The 21,934-nt window shown below is 37.8% G+C and overlaps 3 protein-coding genes across 3 annotated transcripts; 1 reads left to right on the top strand and 2 right to left on the bottom strand.

Annotated features, from left to right (window-relative positions):
• Positions 1 to 4,144: 4,144 nt before the first annotated feature.
• On the bottom strand, positions 4,145 to 6,734 carry purba (purine-rich element binding protein Ba). The gene has a single exon (XM_065250889.2). It carries the CDS (start codon positions 6,696 to 6,698, stop codon positions 5,775 to 5,777), a length of 924 nt encoding a protein of 307 aa, XP_065106961.1. The 5' UTR covers positions 6,699 to 6,734; the 3' UTR covers positions 4,145 to 5,774.
• Positions 6,735 to 7,697: 963 nt separating this feature from the next.
• h2az2a (H2A.Z variant histone 2a) lies at positions 7,698 to 10,316 on the top strand. Its single transcript, XM_065250890.1, has 5 exons — positions 7,698 to 7,853; positions 8,816 to 8,893; positions 9,168 to 9,281; positions 9,386 to 9,515; positions 9,599 to 10,316. Exons 1-5 carry the CDS (start codon positions 7,851 to 7,853, stop codon positions 9,658 to 9,660), a joined length of 387 nt encoding a protein of 128 aa, XP_065106962.1. The 5' UTR covers positions 7,698 to 7,850; the 3' UTR covers positions 9,661 to 10,316.
• Positions 10,317 to 12,987: 2,671 nt separating this feature from the next.
• neff1 (neuronal intermediate filament family member 1) lies at positions 12,988 to 21,055 on the bottom strand. The gene is made up of 4 exons (XM_065250888.1): positions 19,968 to 21,055; positions 17,189 to 17,506; positions 16,351 to 16,475; positions 12,988 to 16,268 (listed from the first exon to the last, which is right to left on the bottom strand). Exons 1-4 carry the CDS (start codon positions 20,718 to 20,720, stop codon positions 15,821 to 15,823), a joined length of 1,644 nt encoding a protein of 547 aa, XP_065106960.1. The 5' UTR covers positions 20,721 to 21,055; the 3' UTR covers positions 12,988 to 15,820.
• Positions 21,056 to 21,934: the final 879 nt, after the last annotated feature.

Genomic DNA, 21,934 nt, shown 5'->3' with positions numbered 1-21,934 from the left:
GAATATGATCTTCAACAGAGAAAGTTCCCTTAAAAGTAAGATAAATCTGTGTTGTTTATGCCTTATATTGAGTGCACACACAGATTGCATAATCATTTTATAGTCGCAAACGTATATACTTTAAATATTAATTTGAAATTTATGGATCTGTATTTAAAAAAAATGTAAACCACATTTATTATGTGTTATAACAAACTAGCGGGCAATTTACATATGACTTTAATAGGTCAGCGGATGAACAACTGGAAAAATGCACTTTAAAGGGAATCTCTCTCTTTTTCAGGGAAAACAAGATCATCCATCAAGTACATTTCGGTTAAAAGACACAACTTGAAAGGTACAAAAAAAATGCCACCTGGATATTAAGAAAGTCTGAATGCAAAATTATGTTAAAAGTATTTGACTATCTGTGGTTTTATGACATTATCAAAATTTTATTACTTAAGTAAATCAGAAAGTATATGACCCAAGTTTAACCTGTTGACTAACAACACACAGGACAGGAATATAAACCATATGAGTTTTTACTGCATTGCCTGTATCACCTACTTTAGTCACTTTTTATGGAGCTATTTCACCTTTTGCAAATCCTTTTTTTGATGAGGCTGTTGGTTGGTGCATTTCCAGTATTTCACAAACAATTATTGTGTAACATGAAATAGATGGTTTGAGATCTGCTGATCGAGTCGTCTGGTCAAGTTCAAATACACACATTTTTGATAGCTCATTTAACAAACTACAGTATATTTAGATGTACATTAACACAACATGTAAATGCTTACATACCGTAATGCTTCTAACATCAGTTTGCTGTGTTTTCACACTTTATTGTTGTATAAGAAAGTTTCTTGACATCTGTTAAAGCTTACATTATTGCATGTGAAGACAAGAGAAATCTGTCTGAACTCAGATGTGATCCCTCATCATGAGGAGAAGGAGATGCTGCGGCCTGAGATGTTGCAATTTATTATTGTACAGTAGAAGTCATTTATGCATGTATTTATCTATTAATGTATTTAAATATTCAATATTTTATTACACTTATTTATGTTTAAAAGAATAACACAATAAAAATGTAGCCTTGTAATTTACAGTAATGTAGTTATTTTACTTCTTTTCCTACTTAATATATACATTTTACTATTACTACTGCCAGATCAGTTGTTTCTGAATTTATTTACCAGGTTAAACTGTTAATACACTAAAATTTAAATATGTGACCCTAGGTCATAACGTTTTTTATTGAGAGTTATACATATAATCTACAGCTTTCCATTGATGTATGGTTTGTTATAAGACAATATTTGGCCGAGATACACCAATATGAAAATCTGGAATCTGAGGGTACAACAAAAATCTAAATACTGAAAAAATTGCCTTTAAATTTGTCCAAATGAATTCCTCAGTGCTCACGTAAATAAAAGTTTTGATATATTTATGGTAGAAAATTTAAAAAATATCTTCATGTAACATAATCTTACATAATAACCAAATACTTATTGTCATAAAAGAAAAATCAATAATTTCGACACCTGCAAAGAATTTTTAGCTACCCGTGCTTAAGAATGTTTTTGTGGTCCAATGACACATTGGACATTCTGATTCGACTGTCACTAAATAAGGACCTCACTAAAATGTCCAACATCTGTGACTAAATTCCTTATTTATTTTGTATGCAAATGCAAGTGTAGATAAAACTTGCATGGCAGATTTATTAATTTCACAATTTAATTTTTAAACCTTTGGGATTGTGTGCATGTGTCATGTAAAGAATAGAGGTTATGGATGTCCATTTTGAGTTTTTTCTTTATAAAGCAAAACATACTGTACATGGCAACACAACCCCTAAATATAGCGCTGCAGTACACACAGTAGAAAATATCTGTTCATGAGTCACAGCCCTCTGATGCCCTCCAGTGTTCTTCATCATCATTACGACCACCAGTGCATAATGTTAACCTGCTCTCTCAATCTATAGGTTCAGCTAAACGACTTAAACTGATGATAAAGAACTTGTTTTGTATGCATAAATTGTATACTTTTACAGCTTGTAGTTTAAAACCCTTAGAAAAATAGCATCGTGATCTGTCAAGAATAGGTGTTATTCAATTTTTTTAAGTGCTTTGAAATGTTCTGGGCTGTTTGATGCATTGACATAATTTCCACTGAAGCAGTTAGCGTGGGAATGTTTAGTGGCATTTACATTTACACATTTGGCAGGTCAAAGCAACTTGCAGTGCTTTTAAAGTAACACTAAAGAGTCTTTGCTCTTTGCTCCCCCTACAGGTTAAACGTAAATACTGTCATAAATACTGCAGCATAGCTGGCTCTGATTGGATTGTAGGTCTGCCGTAAAGCCAGTTTTTGTAGTTTTCACTATAACTATATGAGCGCGACCCGACGGTTGGAAACTTCTTTAGTGCGATAGAGGGCTGCAAAGCGAATGTGAAAGTGCCGTTCAGCCTGTTTCGAGTGGATGAACGACTGAAACTTTTTTGGAAACGTTATTTTAAGGTAAAAAAACTCTTTAGTGTTGCTTTAATATGCATCTCTTTAATTATTATGTATCCTGACTGAGGATTGAACCATGACCTTTGCAATGCTCTACCAGTTTGGCCACAGGAACTACATTCATTCATTTTGCATGTAAATGTAAAATTAATTATTGTTACAGAGCACAATAGTATATAAATAAAAAATTAATATTAAAAGCAAAAAATTCACATTGAACAAGTGTTTACAACAAACCCCATCTGGTTTGACAGGGAGTAAAAAAAAAAAAAAAGCCAAAACTAAATTGCATTAAAATACAATAAAAACCACACTACAGTGGTTGTGGAGTTGTGCAAAAGTGTTTACTGCTTTGTCTAAAATCTAAACAGGGCAATATGAGTGGATGTCTCTCAGTATTTTGGATTAAGAGTGAATGCTCAGTATAAACCTCTGAGTATCTGAATGGATGACAATTCAACTGACAGCTGCTTGTGCGTAATCTCAATGCTGCGGTTGCTCAATGGGATGTCAGAGAATGAGAAATAATCCCATAAATCAGAGAAGCTCTGGCAGGCATACAGTAGCATTGCATAAGCTTGAACTGTCTGTTCTCCTACATGCCTTTAGTGACAGAGTGAAGCTTAGCTCATATAAGTGAATGTGTGTTTGAGTCATGCAGTGAGTTTTAATTTCAAACTAGGGTCACTGGGTTTACCTGCTGCTACAACTACAAAACACCACCTATAACAGTATTGAGAGCCATTTAAGAACCTAATCCACAATCAATCCATGCACAGAGAAAGCATATGTTTCCTTCACTATATTTCCATGTGCAGTAGACTCTCAGAAATTACGGTATGAAAGCTGTCACTGTGCCGGTACCTAAACAGTGTGTATTAGTACCTCAAAGGTACTGTACAAATTGGTACAAAATGCATAGATAGCCTACTAACTGTACTAAAATAATGGTACGTATTTGGACCCTTTGAATGCCTTTATTAACCCCCTGGAGTCATGTGGAAAACATCTGTGAAGGATGGATGCACTTTTTTGGGCTTGGTCACTGTTTACTACTGTTATAGAGATTTAAAGAGCAAGGACATTTTTTAATATATCTCTAATTGTTTTCATGTACATCGAGGATGGTTCAAGGGTAAGTAGCTCCCATTAAACTCCCCATATTCTTGTGCAATAGTAGCAGTAATGTCTGCCCTATAGCAAGCACCATAAATATAAGGCAATTTTAATGTTTCTTGAGCTGAACCATTTCAAGCTAAAATCACCACAGAAATTACAATTGCCTCAAGGCAAAAAAAAAGTTTTATTTGAAATGAAACAAACTGTGAATTTGCAAGATTCTGTTGTGAATCATTGAAAGGTTTTGTGTAGCTGTAATTTATTATGCATATATTCAGATACTGCTATATTTCATTCTAGCTCTCTTGGGCACATTCACATAAATTAATGAATGAAGAAATTGTATTGCAAAAGTCAAGAATCTGATTAAGTGCATTGTAAATTCACATTTTGTAAAGAATAATATTTATTTCTGGCCCAAACTAACCTTTTCTTTGCCTCTTAACAAAAAAAGATGTTTTTAGGAAGCAAAACAAATTTCAAACGGGGATGACACAAAGTTTTCAAACACTCATTTTCTCAGCAAAGAAATTATATTTATTGTTCAAAGGGAGTTTGTGGAGAATTACAGCAGAACACACTTGACTGAACAGCTGCCTTATTCACATAACACAGTACAGACAAGAATGAGATCAAACTCATACGGATATTAAAAAACCTCACTATGGCTCCGAAGTGGTGTGTATGGCTAATTCATCTGGTTAAGAAGGCCTGAAAATAAATCATCCAGAATCTGAAATCACTCCTTGTCAAATAAAAAATGTATAATAACCCTCTCACAACAATATAACAAACACAGGGTGTTGCAAACGGGAACACACATTTTGAGAGATCTAAGACTGTTGAAGGAGGTCAGAAATGTAACACCTAAAACAAAATAGGGAGACTACTGAAAAAGAAAAAGTGTTATGATGCCATTTGGGCTGGTTAGAAACTGAGTTCATTGAGTTCATTTTGTATATTTAATAATTTTGTTATTTCTCTATTCTCTTCTAACCACAAGTACTATAGGAAATCTATGGAAAATCAGTAAGAAACATTTTCCTATGTAATTGCATCCGAGTTTTATTCGTTTAAATAGCCTGTTCAGGAAGCATTTATAATTGATTCTATGTCTATATAAATATATTTCTGTATATATATATATTTCTGTATATTGTTTTTAAAAATAAATCTATTTAAACCCACCTGGGTATTGTTTTAAATTTTATCTTCTTCCCAGTTAAGTCATCAAAGCACTCCACATGCTCAATTTGAAATCTCTCAATTTGACTATCAGATATGAACCTAGGGATCTAACGTGGATGTACAGTTAAACAATCTTGCATCAAACCCAGTATTAAATGGTAAATTTACCAATATATGAGCAAAGTTTCAGCTTAATTTGTGCTCGCCCAATCTACTTTTCAACCACAGCAACTTATTGCGTACATTCATCCCTATGTTCAATCAGAGTGATTTGCTCAATCCTGGCAAGAAACCGGAGGAAAACAAAATAAAAGTCACACCCCACATGAACCTCAATACTTGAGTGGTGGAGTACTGTTTCATAGCACCATTTTGACTGCGTTTACATTGTTGCTTGAACTGTATTCTGTGTCCACAAGTTTAACTCCTACAACCTGCAAATTTTAAGCTTTTTAAACTTTGTTATATCTACATACACACACAAATATATAGATTTTTTTCAGAGAACACTTCCTGAATGAGCGAACTATGAGATTCTCTCTAGCCTAGATCATTCAGATGATGCTGGTTGGCTCTCCTTCATAAACATCAAAAACACCTATAGTAGTTATCTATCATCATATTATTATGAAACACTAACCCTAAATGTCCCGGGTGACTCATCTGTGAACAGTCTCTTATTATACTTAAATCGGAGAGGATTATTTACTTGTAACAGTGAAACTTTAAAAGACCTAGAGCATCCAATATCCATTTATCTAGCCAAACATCATTTAAACTTTTTTAAACGGGATTCTGTTACATATACATGACAGTGTTTCTCAGTCAAACATCTTTATTGGCCATAGTTTGAGCAATAAAGTTCGTTTCATGCAGGTAAATCTTTCCTCTCTCTATCTCTCGCACGCTTCTCACATGTCGGGGTTGCCCAGGCAACGGAACACCCGTCCGGGTCATCAGTCGTCGTCAATGTCGTCCCCCTCCGACTCCTCTCCCCCTCTTCTTTCATACACCTTATCTCTGTGCCGATCCTGGATCTCTTTCATCTCCTCGGCGTAACGGCAAAAAGCTCCGCCGAACTTGCTCCACGCTTTGAAGGGTATCGTGATAGAGTTTCTGTAACTGGGCTTCACCTCGCTCACCCGCAGAAACACCCCGTACTTGTTGGAGCCAACGTCGAAGAAGAACCGCTTAGAGTCCACCTGGATCGACGTGCCCTCGGGAAGCTCGCCGTAACCCCCGGCGCAACCGCCCCCGACCAGCTCCTCATCGTCTCCGCCGTAGTCATCGATCAACTTGGCCAAAGCGTCGCGGAACTCGATGAGACCCTGAGCAGGAAGGGCAATGGTTTGCCCGGATTGCATGCCACCCCCGGGCACGCCTCCCGCGCCGCCAAAACCACCAGGCCCGCGGTTGACGGTCTGACGGATCCGAAGGAATCGACCCCGCTGGTTCTCCTTCAAATCGAGGTAGTATTTGCGGTTTTCCCTCACGAGGAACTCGCTCTTCAGAGCCCGTCTAGGCCCACCGTCCTCTCCACCCGACGACTGCGCGATTTGCTCCGGGGTGCTGGGCCCGAGCTGGGCGTAGTGCTCAATAAAATCCCCCAGGTAGTCCCGAAACTCCGCAGCAACTGACATGGAAAGTGTCAGGCGACTTTTGGAGCCCCCTGCGCCGACCTCAGCGATCTTGATGAACCTGCCCTTCGAGTTTTGCTTCACGTCCAAGTAGAAGCGTTTGTTTTGGATGTCGAGACGCTTGGACGCCAGCTCATGGGTCTCTTGATCCCTCTGGAAAGGCTGAAACCCGCTACCTCCAACCACTCCTCCGCTGCTGCCACCGCGCTCACTCCCACTATCCCCATCCGCCATCTTCACCATCACCCAGAGCTGCGTTATTTTTTCCCACCCGTATTTCGACAGGTCCCGCCTTCTGCACTTTAAACGTTGTATGATTGGGTCGTATTGTTTGCGTCACGGCCTTGACGACGTTCTGCGATTGGTCGTTTGAGAAATCGTAATTTTTTCGCGTTATCCCATTGGGCCACTCCTTGTCTGTCATGCGAGTAAACACAGAATCCGTAATCGCGTTGGCTCACTTCTACTGTCTGTCAAAATTTAAACCCCGCCTTAATGTTTTGACAGTACCATGGGCGATTGGTGTAAAATGTTGTCGATAATGTACAGAAACAACCACTTTTTTGCAGATAACACTTGACACGTACAGTACATAACGAATCATACGTCAGTCACTATGGTGTTTCATCGTTTTCTACTGTTTCCAAACTACAAATACAAATTCTTAATTTCATTTTTACAAAACGTTTTATGTTTAAGAATATGCATTTGAACTTTACTGTTACAATTAATTTGATAGCAAATTCAAAAGAGAATAATTCAAGCCAGCTGCATTAAGTAAATGTGGTACACCATCTTTTATAAAAAAATATATTTTACATTTTTTAACATTTGGTTGTTTATATCTTTTTTTGGTTGAGATTTGCATTTTGTGACAATTCTGATGATAACTGTATTATATTCTTAACTATGAAACATAAGCATTAAACGTGATTTTAAACAGGAATAATACAAATAGTTATACTTTTTAAAATACTGTATGATTTATATATGACATTATCTTTCATTTATCGATGAAAACAAATCCAACCTTATTTTGCATTATTTTATAGATTTTTTGTGAAGACTTGCTAATTACAATGAAAAGTTTATTATTTAACTTCCACTTTTCTGTAAATAAAAAAATACTAGTTGTAAATGTTAAGTCCCGCCTACGTGATATACGTCCAAACATCACTCATTGATGGGGGATGGTAGAAGAAACTGCAAAACGATATCCTATTGGTCTGTGTAAAAATCGATCCAATAACGACTATTCTGATTGGATAATTCTGTCGCTTGGTATGCCCCGATCTTTCCCTGCTAAAGGGGGTTTATTGTTCCTCCGAGTCAAGTGGCGATATAGATTTTAGCTGGACCTCCTTAGATCTCATTCAAAAATAATACGTTGCTGAAATGGTAAGTTATATCCTTTAAATCTTTCGTATAACCCTTTTATGTGAGTCAACGTTCCGGTCCGTTTGTTGCGTGGCTCATTTTTCGTCTTTTTATTTCATTGGTAGCTCAGAGCTAATATTGGCTGGATTTAGCGCTGCTAACCACCGCGTGTTTATTTAGTTACTATTTATTGAACCACGACGCCAGCCGTTCCCCTTTAGCAGAGTTGTAATATTCATCCAACTCTCTGATATTTTATAACACCTTTCTTTGTATTTGGTGCAATGGTTGTAAAAAATATGCTAACAGGTTAGCTAAGCTGGCTAAACCGTACGTGGAAGCCGCAGTATAGAGCTCGCGCTGATCGGTTCGTTTGAAGTTCATTCATTTTCTTTTGTTTATAGATCACACTGTTTTGCGAATTGTATTATGTTCATTGTTGTCTGTTTACTTTGCAATTGCATTTCTTAAAACAAAGATGTTTAGATTTGTTGTGAATATTTGGCCAGTGGTCTAGTGATCACGTGATCTGGGCAGGGGTTTTTGGAGGGCTTTACCTCCAGACTGTTAATTGATCCGTTGACCATTAATTAGACTTTAGGTGGTTTTGCTTCAAGCTGATAGAAAATATATATTTATAAAAAATGGTGGCAAGATTGACTATAAATCTTCTAATTTATTCAATTTCATTTATAGAGCTTTGTAGACTTGTTATAGTTAGTTTGCATATGAACAATCCATTGACTGTGTTAATGAGTTGCACATTTAGAAATTGTTATTGAAAACTGACTTACATTCTTGCCGACAATAAATTTATATTGTGATGTTTATTGTTTTTTTTATTGCAAATGTCTCTTTGAAGTTAAACTGTAACTAAATATTTCATTATAAATGTATGCTGCCATTGATGCAAAACAGTTTCTTGTTGCTTTCCATATGTCTGTTTACATGTATACAGTCTGAGTTTATGTATTGTGTTACAGGCAGGAGGTAAGGCAGGTAAGGATAGTGGAAAGGCTAAGGCAAAAGCAGTGTCTCGCTCCCAAAGGGCTGGACTTCAGGTAAGTTTTTGTATCTTATATCTGACTTCACTGGAAGTGCTGTTTTGAAATGGTTAAATTACCCAAATATCCATTTGTTAGGTATACTTGAGTAAAATGGATCGAAAGGAGTTTGTTGGGTCACTGTTATTACCGTCTGTGTTGTGCCATCAGACTCATAAAACTGGTTTTCTGCACATGCTTCAGATAATATTTTACCGAGCCTCATTTCTTTCTTTTTTTTATCTGGTGCATACATTAGAAAAGTTTAAAAAATATCTCCGGCTGTTTTTAGTTCCCAGTGGGTCGTATCCACAGGCACTTGAAGACCCGCACTACAAGCCATGGTCGTGTGGGTGCGACAGCAGCCGTCTACAGCGCAGCCATCCTTGAATATCTCACAGCTGAAGTACGTTTTTACATTTTCCTCACCTGTCAGGATCCTTTCTGTGAATATAACCACAAATACGGCAGAAGCTATGAAACCGATGGGATTATATTGGGTTTTCTTAGGTTTTGGAGTTGGCAGGAAATGCCTCAAAAGATCTAAAGGTGAAGCGTATCACTCCTCGCCATTTACAGTTGGCCATTCGTGGAGACGAGGAGTTGGACTCCCTCATCAAGGCAACCATTGCTGGTGGTGGTATGTTGGAGTTTTAGTTCTTTTTATGAATTGTGCACATTGATAGTATAGGTGTTAAGCACAAGTTTGTTGTCGTCTTGCAGGTGTGATTCCTCACATCCATAAGTCTCTGATCGGTAAGAAGGGTCAGCAGAAGACTGTGTAGTTCCCATCGGAGTGACTATGGGGACATGGACTCAAGGACTTGCATTTGGAAAGCGTGACCAGATCGGCTTGTGTTCATCCATTCATCCATTCTCATTTTTTTTAAGTTAATATTAATGTTATACTAGCTAACCATGAGTGATTTGTTAGTTTTGTGTTAATGTTATATCGCCAAATCTAGAATGGCAAATAAATCCCCCCAACCCAAATGTCAGGTATTTTAGAGGGAGACAAGCAGGAAGTGTCTGATATTTCCTGCTGTGACTGTGGAGTTGTTTCTTAAATTGGCCAGAGCTATGAAGCTGTTTTATACTGAAATGGAAATAAAACATTTTATACAAAACAAGATTAGCTTGTTCTCATTTTATTGTTTGTGTCTTCTCTATTTTTTTTATAAAATGGGAGTTAGTCAGCTAAATAATATTTCCGCCATTTATTATTTGTTCTATTATGTGTTGCAATTTTTTTACAACCCTGTTAACCAAAATTTTAAACATGGCCACATGTATTTAATAGATTAAAGAGCTTCAACAAATGGAGTCAACCTATAAATTGTGTAAATATTGTGAAAATGTCAATGAAGAGCTATTCCACCGTACTGTATACAATGATCGAGGCAAAATCTGATTCTTTGTGGTAATAAAATTTGTCAATTTAGCTTTGTGTAGAGTGAAATTTTAAGAATGTATGAATGTAATAAGCCTTATAGGCAACACATAAACATTTCAATAGTTTGTACGAACAGTAATTAATAATATAAATAGTCACATTAATGGTTAAAAATATACATCAAAAACCATTAATTCACTGAGTAATATAGGTTTTTTTTTTTGCTAACTGAATGCCGTTCATGGTTGCCAAGCAACGTAACGATTTGGCGCGTTAATTTGCGTTGACGTGCGCTCGTGCCGCTGATCCAGTCAGAATTAAGAGTGAAAACTATGCGTTTGATTGTAGTTTTTAATGTTAAACGAACAGCAGATGTTGTGATCAGAAAAGTGACACAAATTCACAAGCTTTTCAAGGTAAGATTAGACCTGGTTGACAAACTGTGAGTCTTAAGTAAATCCAATGGACGAAAACCGATCAATTGAGTTGTTCAAACGTTGATTCAAAGGTTGTACGCTAGCTAGGTGTCAGAAACGACCAAGGTCACGTTTTCTAACATCAGTTTAAAGTGTTTTTTATTCTGACAACCGTTTTGAAGTACAGCATTGCATTTAAGGGCAGTTTCTTAACCAGAGGGCCAAGGCCCACTAGGGGGCCCTCATGACTTAAAATTAAACAAAACGGGAATTAAAATATCTAAATATTTTTTATGTTTGATTTTCTTACAAATATTTCGATGCTCCTATAAACTGATAATTAGATTGTGATACTTTAGCCTGGATTTCACAGAAAGGTTCACAAATAAGCAATAATAGAAGTAGTATAAAATCAGAATCTGTTTGTGGGCATGTAAATAGCTTTTTCTGATCTGGACTTAATATGTACTATCCGTAAAATAAAGGTGCCAAAATAGGTTATTTGTGGTGATGCCATAAAAGTACCATTTTGGTTCCCACACAGAACATTTCTGTCAAATGTTTTTAAAAGAATAATTTCTTTCTTACCTTTTTATAGTCTGTAGAATCCCTTATGTCAGGAGTTTTCAAATTTACGATAGCAGGGACCCCCACATATGATGAACCTTCAGCGAGGAACCCTATTCCTTAAATTCATATCCACATATCCATATTTTGTAAAGGAACATTGAAACTGTGTTAGTTTAGATTAATAGTAATTGTGGTATAACTTAAATAATATTTATTTAAATATTCTCTATTTTAACCACTTACTTCAGTAATCTTTAGCATCACAAACATGAAAATATATTTGAAAGAACTAATGGCCACTACCGGACATTTTTAGGACTGACTAGCAATATAGAGAGCACCTTGGCCCTCACTGTGGTTTGTCAGGTTCGAAGCATGGTACATATTTGTGTGTTTGTTATTGTTCACTGTTCTGCTATGTGATGCTGTAGTGGTTATGCCGTCAATGTATGTAGGTGTGTATGCACGAAAGTGTGCAAGTTCACACAGTTCTTATGTGGGAATTATTAGAGCTCTGAAATGCAGGATTTGGATAAGGATACATCTGCAATGCAGAAGCCTATATATAGCAGAGAGAGGGGGAGAGAGAGCGAGAGAGAGAAAGAGAGAGGCAGCCTAATATGTTTTAAGTTGTCAAAATGTATAATTTCAAATTAGTTGATCAATTTTTATGTCCAGAGTTACAGCAGTATAACTAAAAAGCAAGCTATAATTTTTGATATGGCTTTATTACAGAATACAAGAAAGGACAAATATGCTATGAGAACTATTATTGATGGCTTTCCAAAAACAAACAGGCTTTGAAATAATAAACAAGATAAAGAAGAGGGTATGGTACTATTGTAAGTTAGGGTTGGCTGGTCTTTTCTCTATAGAAAATATTCTCATTAGTTATTTCATATTGCAAGTGTCTTATTATTATAAATAAATGATGATAAATAAAAAAGTCAATACCTCTAATGTTAAGAGATTTTAATCATGTTTTGCACCGCTGTGTTCTGCACATACAGTGGTTTGTTTTAGGATTACTTTAGCTGTAAAACATATTTATTTTTCATTACTTTGCATTTAAAAGCATAATGATAAAATAATAATCACTCTTCATGTTTTTGTAATCAGAGGAAAAGTACTGCTCAAAGTAAGATAAATATTTCAACAGATTTTTAACAAGAATCATATTTTGTCTAATGTGTGCATAAGTGATTATTTAGGAGGAAGCAGATGTGATTGATTCCTGGTTATGGCTTCATTTTGAAGTTGCTCTGGATTTACTTTGCCAAGAAGGGGAGATATGCTGCCACCAATATATTAATGTTTGATGTCTGCTTTAACACTTCAGGACATGCAGTAATGAAACTACACATTTCAGTGAAGCCAAGGTTTTCTTTTTGGCAAGAAAATGTAGCTTTGAAACATTCTGATGATGTTTGCATTATACATGTTATAATTGTAACCTGAAAAGAATGGCCTTGTTTTGCTTTTTCAATTCAATTCAATAAGATCATTACATTTATTTATTTTATGTCAATCTTTGAAGTATCCAGGCTTGTTGAAATATCACAGAGAAATATTTTTTTATTCCTTATGTATCTGGTCAAATTTTGAAGTCTTTTGCATTTGTGAAAGAGTTTATATGTGACATAGCAATTGAGATTTACTAGACGTACAACATAAGATTCTGCATAGCCTGTGAATGGTGTGCATTGCAAGGAATCAAAGATGTCACAATGTGATACGTTTGGTTGATAAATGTCTTTATTTGGCTTTAGGATAATATCAGCTACACAGATAAAATGTTAGCACTCTTGAACCATCAGTGTAGAGAGACGCAGCAAATGTGAGAACTCTTTTAAGCAGTCACGATTAAGGCAAATACGTACATTTTTACACACATCAAGCAAATCTATCCCACCCCTCATATTGTCAAGCTTCAAGTGAAACAAGCCATGCAAACTCCTCTTGATTCATTCATTTCATGCTTTGGAACCAACAGAACAAATTATGGATGACTGCTGCATTGTCACATCTATTTTAAAATGTACTCTCTTTCCATATTGCTATATTGGATAAGTTCACATTAAGTCTGAGGCCAACAGGTTACCTTTCCAAAATACCTTAAAAATGGGTCCATTGTTAGTCACTTTAAGCATTTTTACATTTTCAAACTATACATTCAAACATTTTTATGTATAGCTAGCTAGATAACTTATTAGGGTTTAATGAGAGTCCAGTGTCTTATTTAAAGGGATAGTTTATCCCAAAATAAAAATTCTTCATTTACTCACCCTTGTGTTGTTACAAACCTATATACATTTCTGTCTTCTGCTGAAAACAAAGAAAGATATTTTGAGCAATGTTTGTAACCGTTTTTGAGCACCATTGACTTCCATAGTAGTATTTTTTCCTACTATGGAAGTCAATGGTGCTTCTGTTTCCTGCTTCATTACAAATATCTTTCTTTGTATTCAGCAGACAATTATTCTGGGTTTGTAACAACATGAGGGTGAGTAAATAATGACAGAATTTATATTTTTAGGTGAACTATCCCTTTAACAAACAACACGTGACATATATTGCCATATATTAATGAAGTAATTTAGTCAATTAATATAATGTGATTATGAAGTATGATAATCATTTTAGGTTTGGAAACAGGATATTAAGTCAGCCTTTCTAGCGGTTTCACATCAAAGTGGGGTTTGTGTAAAAGTGCCATATGCCCAGATCACAAGGTTTCAGATGAGTTAAAAACTATTCATGAGAGAAACACTTAACAAAAACATTAAAGATTACTAAACACTACATGGATAATGCAAAGCTACTGGACATGGATGCCATGTGCCCAGACTTCAAACATATTATCTGCACACATTTAAATAAGGGGAGCATTATTTTAAAATGGTCAAATCAATGGCTTTTTGCATTCATGCAAAAAACCTTATACTTTCTAACCGATTCCTCTAGCTAATTTTCCATGTTTATAAGGTATACATGATATTAGTAAGGTAAGTATTTATGAAGCACTGATTGTTGTTGGTTTATTAGGGTTGTTTATTATGACATTGATCACATTGAAACATTTCAGGTGTCAATCCAAATGTTTTTTCACAGCTTTCAATAAATAGTATTTGTATAAATCATCATTCAGTAGCAGGCCTGATTTATTTAGGGTCACTGGCGGTTATTTAGCAGTTTGCATTGATTCTCGTGTCATGCAAGTTGCTTTTTGAAGGGTTATATTGCTAATAGCCCTTCGCTATAGCTGTGATTTTCTGTGACCCTACTGTCCCATCTATGGCCTCCCTGTCACCTGCAACAAAGGGAGAGAGCTTGACCCGTCACTACCAGCTGCTCAGACGCAGCCAAAATTAGCATTTGCAGACAAACACACACGTACACATATACAAATAAACTCAAGAAAGACCCAAAACACTGGATGTACACAGGCTTTCTAATCTAAATAAGCAATAAGGACAAGACATATACAAAGAGCAAAGATGGCAAACATGAAGAGGGGCTCCGTCATGAATAAATCAATCAAGAGGAGGTCTTTGGAGGGGAAAGAGGGATTATTAGCAGCAAGTGTCTCTAAAGCGTCAGACTTTCTAAATGCTTAATCGCCAAAGTTTTATTCCACACTACTGAAGCACAATGCGCTCCCCTCTCCCAAAGCTAAACCAAAAATAAATTGGTGACCTCACGCCGCGAAGTTTGCCGTGCTGTGCAATTCAGGAAAACGGGAACAACAAATAGATGAACTTTAAAATGATCGGATGGATAGAGGATAGATGGACAGTCGGAAACTGTAACATGACATCATGCTAAGCTTTAAAGCGTTTCATAGTTTAGCTCCAACTCTAATCGAACACACCTGCTTGTAAATTTCAAGTAACCCCCAAGACCTTGATAAGCTGGTTATGGTGTGTTTTAATAGGGTTGGACAGTGCAGTCGTCTTTCCCTTACACGTGACTCAATGAACAGCACTGAGATGCGCTAACATGCTCGCTGGAAAAATAGGAGACATAAGTGTCCCTGTGCTTGGCTAGTGACGTACATTCAGGGCTTACGTGAAGCTATACAGTATTGTGATATTCTTTCAAATTCCAAACTCACTTTTGTTTGAATCAAATAGCACCAAGAGATTGGAACCAGCTAACTTGGTCCATTTTGTACTTGATACCTGCGCATTTGGCATCACCTTTCTTTGTGTTCTCCTGCACTAAAGATAATAATGGCACATGAACACAAGGAAATTGTATAGAATGAAATTAGTTTTATTTTTAAGACGGACTGTCGTCATTTATTTTTGTACCGTCCTTACTGACCAACTGCATTCCTGCAGAGTAGACTGTCTACAGCTGTCTGGTGATGCTCAGCATGACGCCATAGCAACTGCAATCATCAGCATCAAGTGAAATGAAAGTGAGGATGAAGGGATGTTTGTTTGGTGATAATGTGTTCATACGTGTGTGCGCGTGCGTGTTTGTGGCAAAGGGACAGAGAGGTCAAGATGAAATGTGTGACTTAAGTGCATGAAGTGGACAGAGTTGTGACGGTACGCAGCTTTACTTGCTCTTGACAGGAGCGGGCTTTTCGCCTTTATCGTCCCCCTTCTCACCCTTACTATCTCCCTTATTGCTGTCACTCTTGCTTTCAGTCTTCTTCTCCGTTTCTTTTTCTTTCTTCTTCTCAGTTTCCTTTGGCTCCTTCTGATCTTTCTTTTCTTCTTTCTCTTTCTTTTTATCCTCCTTTTCTTTCTCTTCCTCCTGCTCCTCCTCTTCTTCTTCTTCACCTCCTTCCTGTTCATCTGCTTCCTCCTCTGCTTCCTCTCCTGCTTCCTCTCCTGCTTCTTCCTCTGCCTCTTCCTCCTCCTCCTCCTCTTCTGCAGGTTTTGCTCCGCCCTTCCTGTAGGTGCCCATGACGTAAGTGCGGCTTGACGGATAAGAGAAGGCGGACTGCATCATGGCTCCGCCCACAGTGCTTATACGACATTCTTCACCCTCAAGTAGCTTCCTGTTAGGAAAAAACAAAAAGAATCTGGTTAAACTCAAGCCTGTCTCCAACCAAATAATTGTGAAATGAAAATGATTCTGACCTGTAGGCTGCGATCTCAATGTCCAGTGCCATCTTGACATTCAGCAGGTCTTGGTATTCACGCAGGTGGCGAGACATCTCTCCTTTAGTGCTACGCAAAGCAGATTCCAGCTGCTGAATGGTATCCTGTAGTAAAGCATTTTGCATTTACTAAAAACATCATTATGAATACAATTTTATGTCATTAGTACCAATAGCAGTCTCTTTCACTAATCTCAAAGTATTGCAGTACCGCCATCTGCTCAGACTCCTACTAATTGTAACTTTGATGTTACCAATCAATTAACGTGATGTATGGCAAAAAAACATGATTTGACAAAAATAAAAAAGAGCAATTCGCGAGCCATGCCACCCCAGATAAGTTACTGTGCCAAGGCTTGATATTAAAAAAGACTACCCTATATTACTTCTTTAATACCTCCTCCAGCTCTATGGATGGACGAGTTGAGCTATGAATTCGTACGAAATGATTCGTACAAAAACACTATAATTATATAAAAAATCAGTAACGAAACCCCACCCCTAACCCCAACGTCACAGGGGCAAAAGCAAATCGTACAAAAACGTATTTGGACGTACGAAATAATACTAATTTATGCGTTCACATAGACTTTTAGTTCCATTCACTTCCGTTCATACGAATGCGATAGACCGGAAACGCAAGCTCGTTATTTCGCTGCCTACAAAGTTCTGATGAACTCTGCGTGCGAATTCGGATCAAGCTACATTTAATCAAAAACATTGTTTTGGAGGAAGAAGAGAGACTCGAACCAAATGTTCGTACATTTCCAGATTTATATTGTTTATATAGTAAAATGCATGCATTTAAAAGCACTCACCTGCAGATCGCCTATCTCGTTGCTGTGGCGGTCCTCCATCTCGGCCAGCTGCCTCTCCAAAGACTCGTTGTGCGCCTTCAAGGACTCGATCTCCAGGGTGCGCGACTGGAGCTGTCGGCGGTAGTCGGACAGCTCATCCTTGGTCTGCTTCAGGGCATCATTGTTGCGCGCCGCCGCTTCTGTCACGGTGACGAACTTGGAGCGGTACCACTCCTCGGCCTGCAACTGGTTTCGAGAGGACAGCGACTCGTACTGGGCACGGATGTCCTTTAGAGCCACAGCGAGGTCTGGTTTACTGACGTCCATCTCAACAGAGACCTGTGCAGGTGCAACACGGTTTAATACTTGAACATGACAGGTACATTATTTTATGTTTGCTGGTTTACTCAATGCGTAATTATTGTGCAAATGCTCGTGCAGTAACTTTTCTTTCTGGTGCTGTTTATTATGCATGGAAAAATAAGGATTTGTTTGTCCATATGAACCATATAAGAATGACGTTTTAATTGTATTTAAGTTTGAATTCAGATTAATCTATATATGATATTTGAGTATAAGTGAAGACAGTCTGGTATTGATCTGGTGGAAAAACCTTAATTTAGTGGTCTATTAATTAGGCTATTATTGACTATTTAATAAATAATTAACATCCATTAAATTATCATTTACACTTAAAAGAAGTGCATAAACTACTAGTGGCATATTTGTTATTTAAATATACTGATAATAAACTGTACCTTACTTTTGTAAGTACACAATCATCAATAAACTGCTATTCATTAAAGGGGACATATCATGAAAATCTGACTTTATCCATGTTTAAGTGCTATAATTGGGTCCCAAGTGCTTCTATCAACCTAGAAAATGTGAAAAGATCAACCCAGTAACTAAGTTTTTAAACCAATCTCTGCAAGTATGTGAAAAAAGGTAATTGAAATTTGGCTCCCCTTGTGATGTCAGAAGGGGATAATTCTGCCCCTTAATCTGCACTATCCAAGCCATTTAGTGCAGAGATCAGCTCATTTGCATTTTTAAGGACACACCCAAAAATGGTACAAGTTTGCTCACACCTACAAAGTGGCAATTTTAACATGCTATTATAAGTTATCTATATGATATTTTGAGCTAAAACTTAACATATGTACTCTGGGGACACCAAAGATTTATTCGACATCTAAAAAAAGTCTTATGAAATGTCCCCTTTAAATAGTAATGTTATTGAAAATGCAGTGTATAACTAAAATATGAAGTATTAAAGTTGGCCATTAATGTTTAATGTCTTTGAGCCCTTGAGGCTGTAGGACTGAGCATACACTCAGGGGTTTAATTTAAGAGGAAAGATGACGCTGCTTTTTTGCCTGGACCTGATAGTATATGCATAGAGATGCAGCAACAATTCATCAGCCACCACATTAACACCCAGAGAACAGTAAACCATGAGTGATGAGCATCAGTTTGCATTAGTTAGCAACTTCAGTGATTCCCATCTGTTTCGGATACACAATCTTCTTTAAACAATTTCTATTAACATACTATGAAAAGTCATTTATTGCAATCATATTAAAGTTTCAATTAAAGTTTTTATGAAGTGCTATCAAAAAATATATGGAGGGAAGATCTTTGAGTCTGGGTGTGGTGGTGGGATCCTCTAAATGATGCAAAAATCACAAAATAATTTATTGCAGGAGCTGAAAGTATATACATTTTATTAAGGGGCCATAAAGTGTGGTTTAGTCTGGGTGGGGGCAATTTTGCAGTGAACAAATCCAATAATTTACTTGTTAAACAATTACTTAGCAATTACTTTTACAAGTGATTTATTGATTTTAGCAGTGTTCCTAAAGCGTGACTGCTGTTGAAAAATGTCGTCACTTCTATCCAGGCTCCATAAAGAGTCCTTTCAAATATTTTCTAGAAGTATCCCGAGTAGCTGAATGGGTTACAAGATGCTATTTCAAGGACAATACGATGCCACACCCAAAATCCTGCGGTACCGGATCACTGTTACGCGTACTTTAAATATCCCAAATCTCTTTCATCTGTCTCTACATCTCGTTTTCGCGAAAGTTGATTAATTGTTGTCCGGTTTAAAATACATCACGGTATATTATTGATGTAAAAGGATCAGGCAAATATAGCCCAGTGGGTCAGGTATGGAGTTTTAAAAGCACTGATTTGGATTTTGACTGAGTTATCGTTGCGCAGTGCGGGTGCTGCTGCTCGCGGAGTTATTTCACGCGCGTGCGTCTGGGGCTGCAGTGCTGTAAATTCACGCGCACCGCCCAGAATGACAATGCACAGTCATGACATGCACGTCCGCCTTGTGAATAATTTATTAAACACGTAGCATGACTATTTATTAATTATGACAGTCTCTTCTTTGTCATTATATTTTTATAATAGGCTAAAAAATTTGCAAAAAAGTAAAACTGCGCAATTGTTACTTAAATCAGCTTTTTTCAAACTTATGTTAAAATGACTTTACATCCAAAAGCCAGACTGATGCTGTCATAATAAATATAAGCTTTGAGTTGTTTCAAGCCATAGTTGGGTCGAAAATTGACATTTCTGGTTAATTTAACCCAACAGTTGGGTTTATTCATATTTACCTGCGTAAAAATGTGCTTATTAAGTAGCAAATTTGGTGACATATTTGGCAGATGTTTTATTCTGCTTAAGCAATAGATATTATAAGTAAGTCGAACCCATAACCTTTGCGCTGCTAACTCAAAGCTCTACCCATTGAGCTACACAAACACAACTCATCTAACTTTTGTACCTGCGTGGCCTGAATCGACGCCTGCAGTTCCTGCAGCTCCTCCTCGTGCACTTTCCTGAGGAACGCGATCTCATCCAGCAGGGACTCGACTTTCTTCTCCAGCTCGAGACGGGACAGGGTGGCGTCATCCACGTCCTTGCGGTAACCCTTCAGGCTGTTCTCGGCCTCTTCCCGGAGCCGGGTCTCCTCGTCCAGCTTCTCCCTGAGACGCTCCAGCGCATCGTTCATCTGCGCGCAGTCCAGGTGCATCTGGTTCTTCTCGTGCGTCAGGTCCTCGACGCGAGCGCGCAGCTCGCGGACCTCCTGCTCGTAGAGGTCGTGCAGACGCGACGGCTCGTTGTGGCGCTGGCGCAGCAGGGCGACCTCAGCCTCCAAAACTTTGTTGTGCTGCTCGAGGTTGTGCACCTTCTCGATGAACGTCACGAAGCGGTCGTTGAGGCCTTGCAGCTGCTCCTTCTCGTTGGTGCGGATGATCTTCAACTCGTTGGTGATGGCCGTGGTCTGCGTCAGATCCAGGTTCTCCGGGGTGTATTGGAAACCCCCGCGGCCGGATGCGAGTTTCGTGCGGTAACTTGAGGATGTCACCACGGATGGTGGAGAGGCGTAGGTCCGGGGATGCTGAGGTCCGGAGCGGTACCCATGCACCGTCACCCGGGACGGGCTGCTGGTGCTGCCCACGGTGACGCGACGGGGCGCATCTCCAAAAATCTTCCTGTACGAGCTGCTCGAGTACATGTCGCCGGAGTAGCTCATGCTGAAAATGTTCTCTTCAACAACACGGACTGTGTGAGTGAGGTGTGTGGATGTTGGAAAGAAAGAGAGACAGAAGACAGAAATAGAGAGAGGGGTGAAACGCGAGTGCCGGTCCGGTTGTCACTGAAGCATCTTTTATAAGCGGTGAGCATCAGCATCATCTGACGCAGGGGCGGTGGTGGAGAGGGGAACCTGCAACCCCGAGCAAAAAGACAAAGTCCCAAGAGAGAGCTCATTCATTCTCCTTCATGCCCTGTCCTGTGCTTTTCTGACCACTCATCCTTTATCTTTTTCCTGAGATTTAAGATGATATAGAAATTGATTAAAGGCCATACAATGTGGCACGTTTATATAATATTTAGTAACTATGCAAACTTTAGATTTGTTTGACGATAGATAGATAGATAGATAGATAGATAGATAGATAGATAGATAGATAGATAGATAGATAGATAGATAGATAGATAGATAGATAGATAGATGCAGAAGCAGCTAAATATAACCATACAATACAAAAATAAAAATATTTATGTTATATTATTATATAATATTATATTATATTAACATATATATATATATAAAACGTGATTCTCGAGACATTAATTTGTAAATGCATAACCAAAACAACACTTTTCCTTAATGTTAAAATTATTGCATAATATTCTTTGATATAAACTGGAACACAAGATACTTTAAAATCGTAAAATTGTGTCAATCACAACAAATTTGTGACTAAACTAATCATTTATGTTTTGTCTGTTTATTGCATAGAGTTACCGCATGTTTGCATGTCTGCATGGGATTGAAGCATGTTGCAGTAAGAGGGAGTGTCTAAGTCTGGGTGTGTGTGTGTTGTAATGCGGATGGCAGTCTGTACCTCTGCAGCGTCTGCAGACTGAGGTCTTGTTCGAATGACCCTCCTTGATGCAGAACCCTGTGTGGGCTCCAAACCAAAGCCACGCCTTGGCAGTTTGTAATCATCCTGTATACACATGTTTTTCACACAATTACAAACGCTTACAAATAAGGAATCGGACAAAATACATGTGAAAGCCAGTGCTTTTATTAAAGCTGTGTCTTATGCATGTTTTTCTGACGAGTCATCAGTATTGATCTTCATGGAGAGGTGTGCTGGGGTTTGTATTTTGAATGCAGGACCGTCGCATCATCCTTGGGTCGAGGCCAGGGACAGGAGCCACACCTCAGTATGGGCT

Source organism: Paramisgurnus dabryanus, chromosome 5 (assembly GCF_030506205.2).
Source record: "Paramisgurnus dabryanus chromosome 5, PD_genome_1.1, whole genome shotgun sequence".
NCBI lineage: Eukaryota > Metazoa > Chordata > Actinopteri > Cypriniformes > Cobitidae > Paramisgurnus > Paramisgurnus dabryanus.
Note: the sequence above shows the minus strand (reverse complement) of the source record. Positions and strands in the feature narration are given on the sequence as shown.

Excerpts from the sequence above, each read along its gene's own strand:
- purba (XM_065250889.2), bottom strand. The coding sequence starts at position 6,698 with ATGGTGAAGATGGCGGATGGGGATAGTGGGAGTGAGCGCGGTGGCAGC.
- h2az2a (XM_065250890.1), top strand. Across the intron at positions 8,894-9,167 it reads CCCAAAGGGCTGGACTTCAG|TTCCCAGTGGGTCGTATCCA; the intron begins GTAAGTTTTTGT and ends GGCTGTTTTTAG. Across the intron at positions 9,282-9,385 it reads TTGAATATCTCACAGCTGAA|GTTTTGGAGTTGGCAGGAAA; the intron begins GTACGTTTTTAC and ends GGGTTTTCTTAG.
- neff1 (XM_065250888.1), bottom strand. The coding sequence starts at position 20,720 with ATGAGCTACTCCGGCGACATGTACTCGAGCAGCTCGTACAGGAAGATT. Across the intron at positions 17,507-19,967 it reads CGTCGATTCAGGCCACGCAG|GTCTCTGTTGAGATGGACGT; the intron begins GTACAAAAGTTA and ends GCACCTGCACAG. Across the intron at positions 16,476-17,188 it reads ACGAGATAGGCGATCTGCAG|GATACCATTCAGCAGCTGGA; the intron begins GTGAGTGCTTTT and ends GCTTTACTACAG.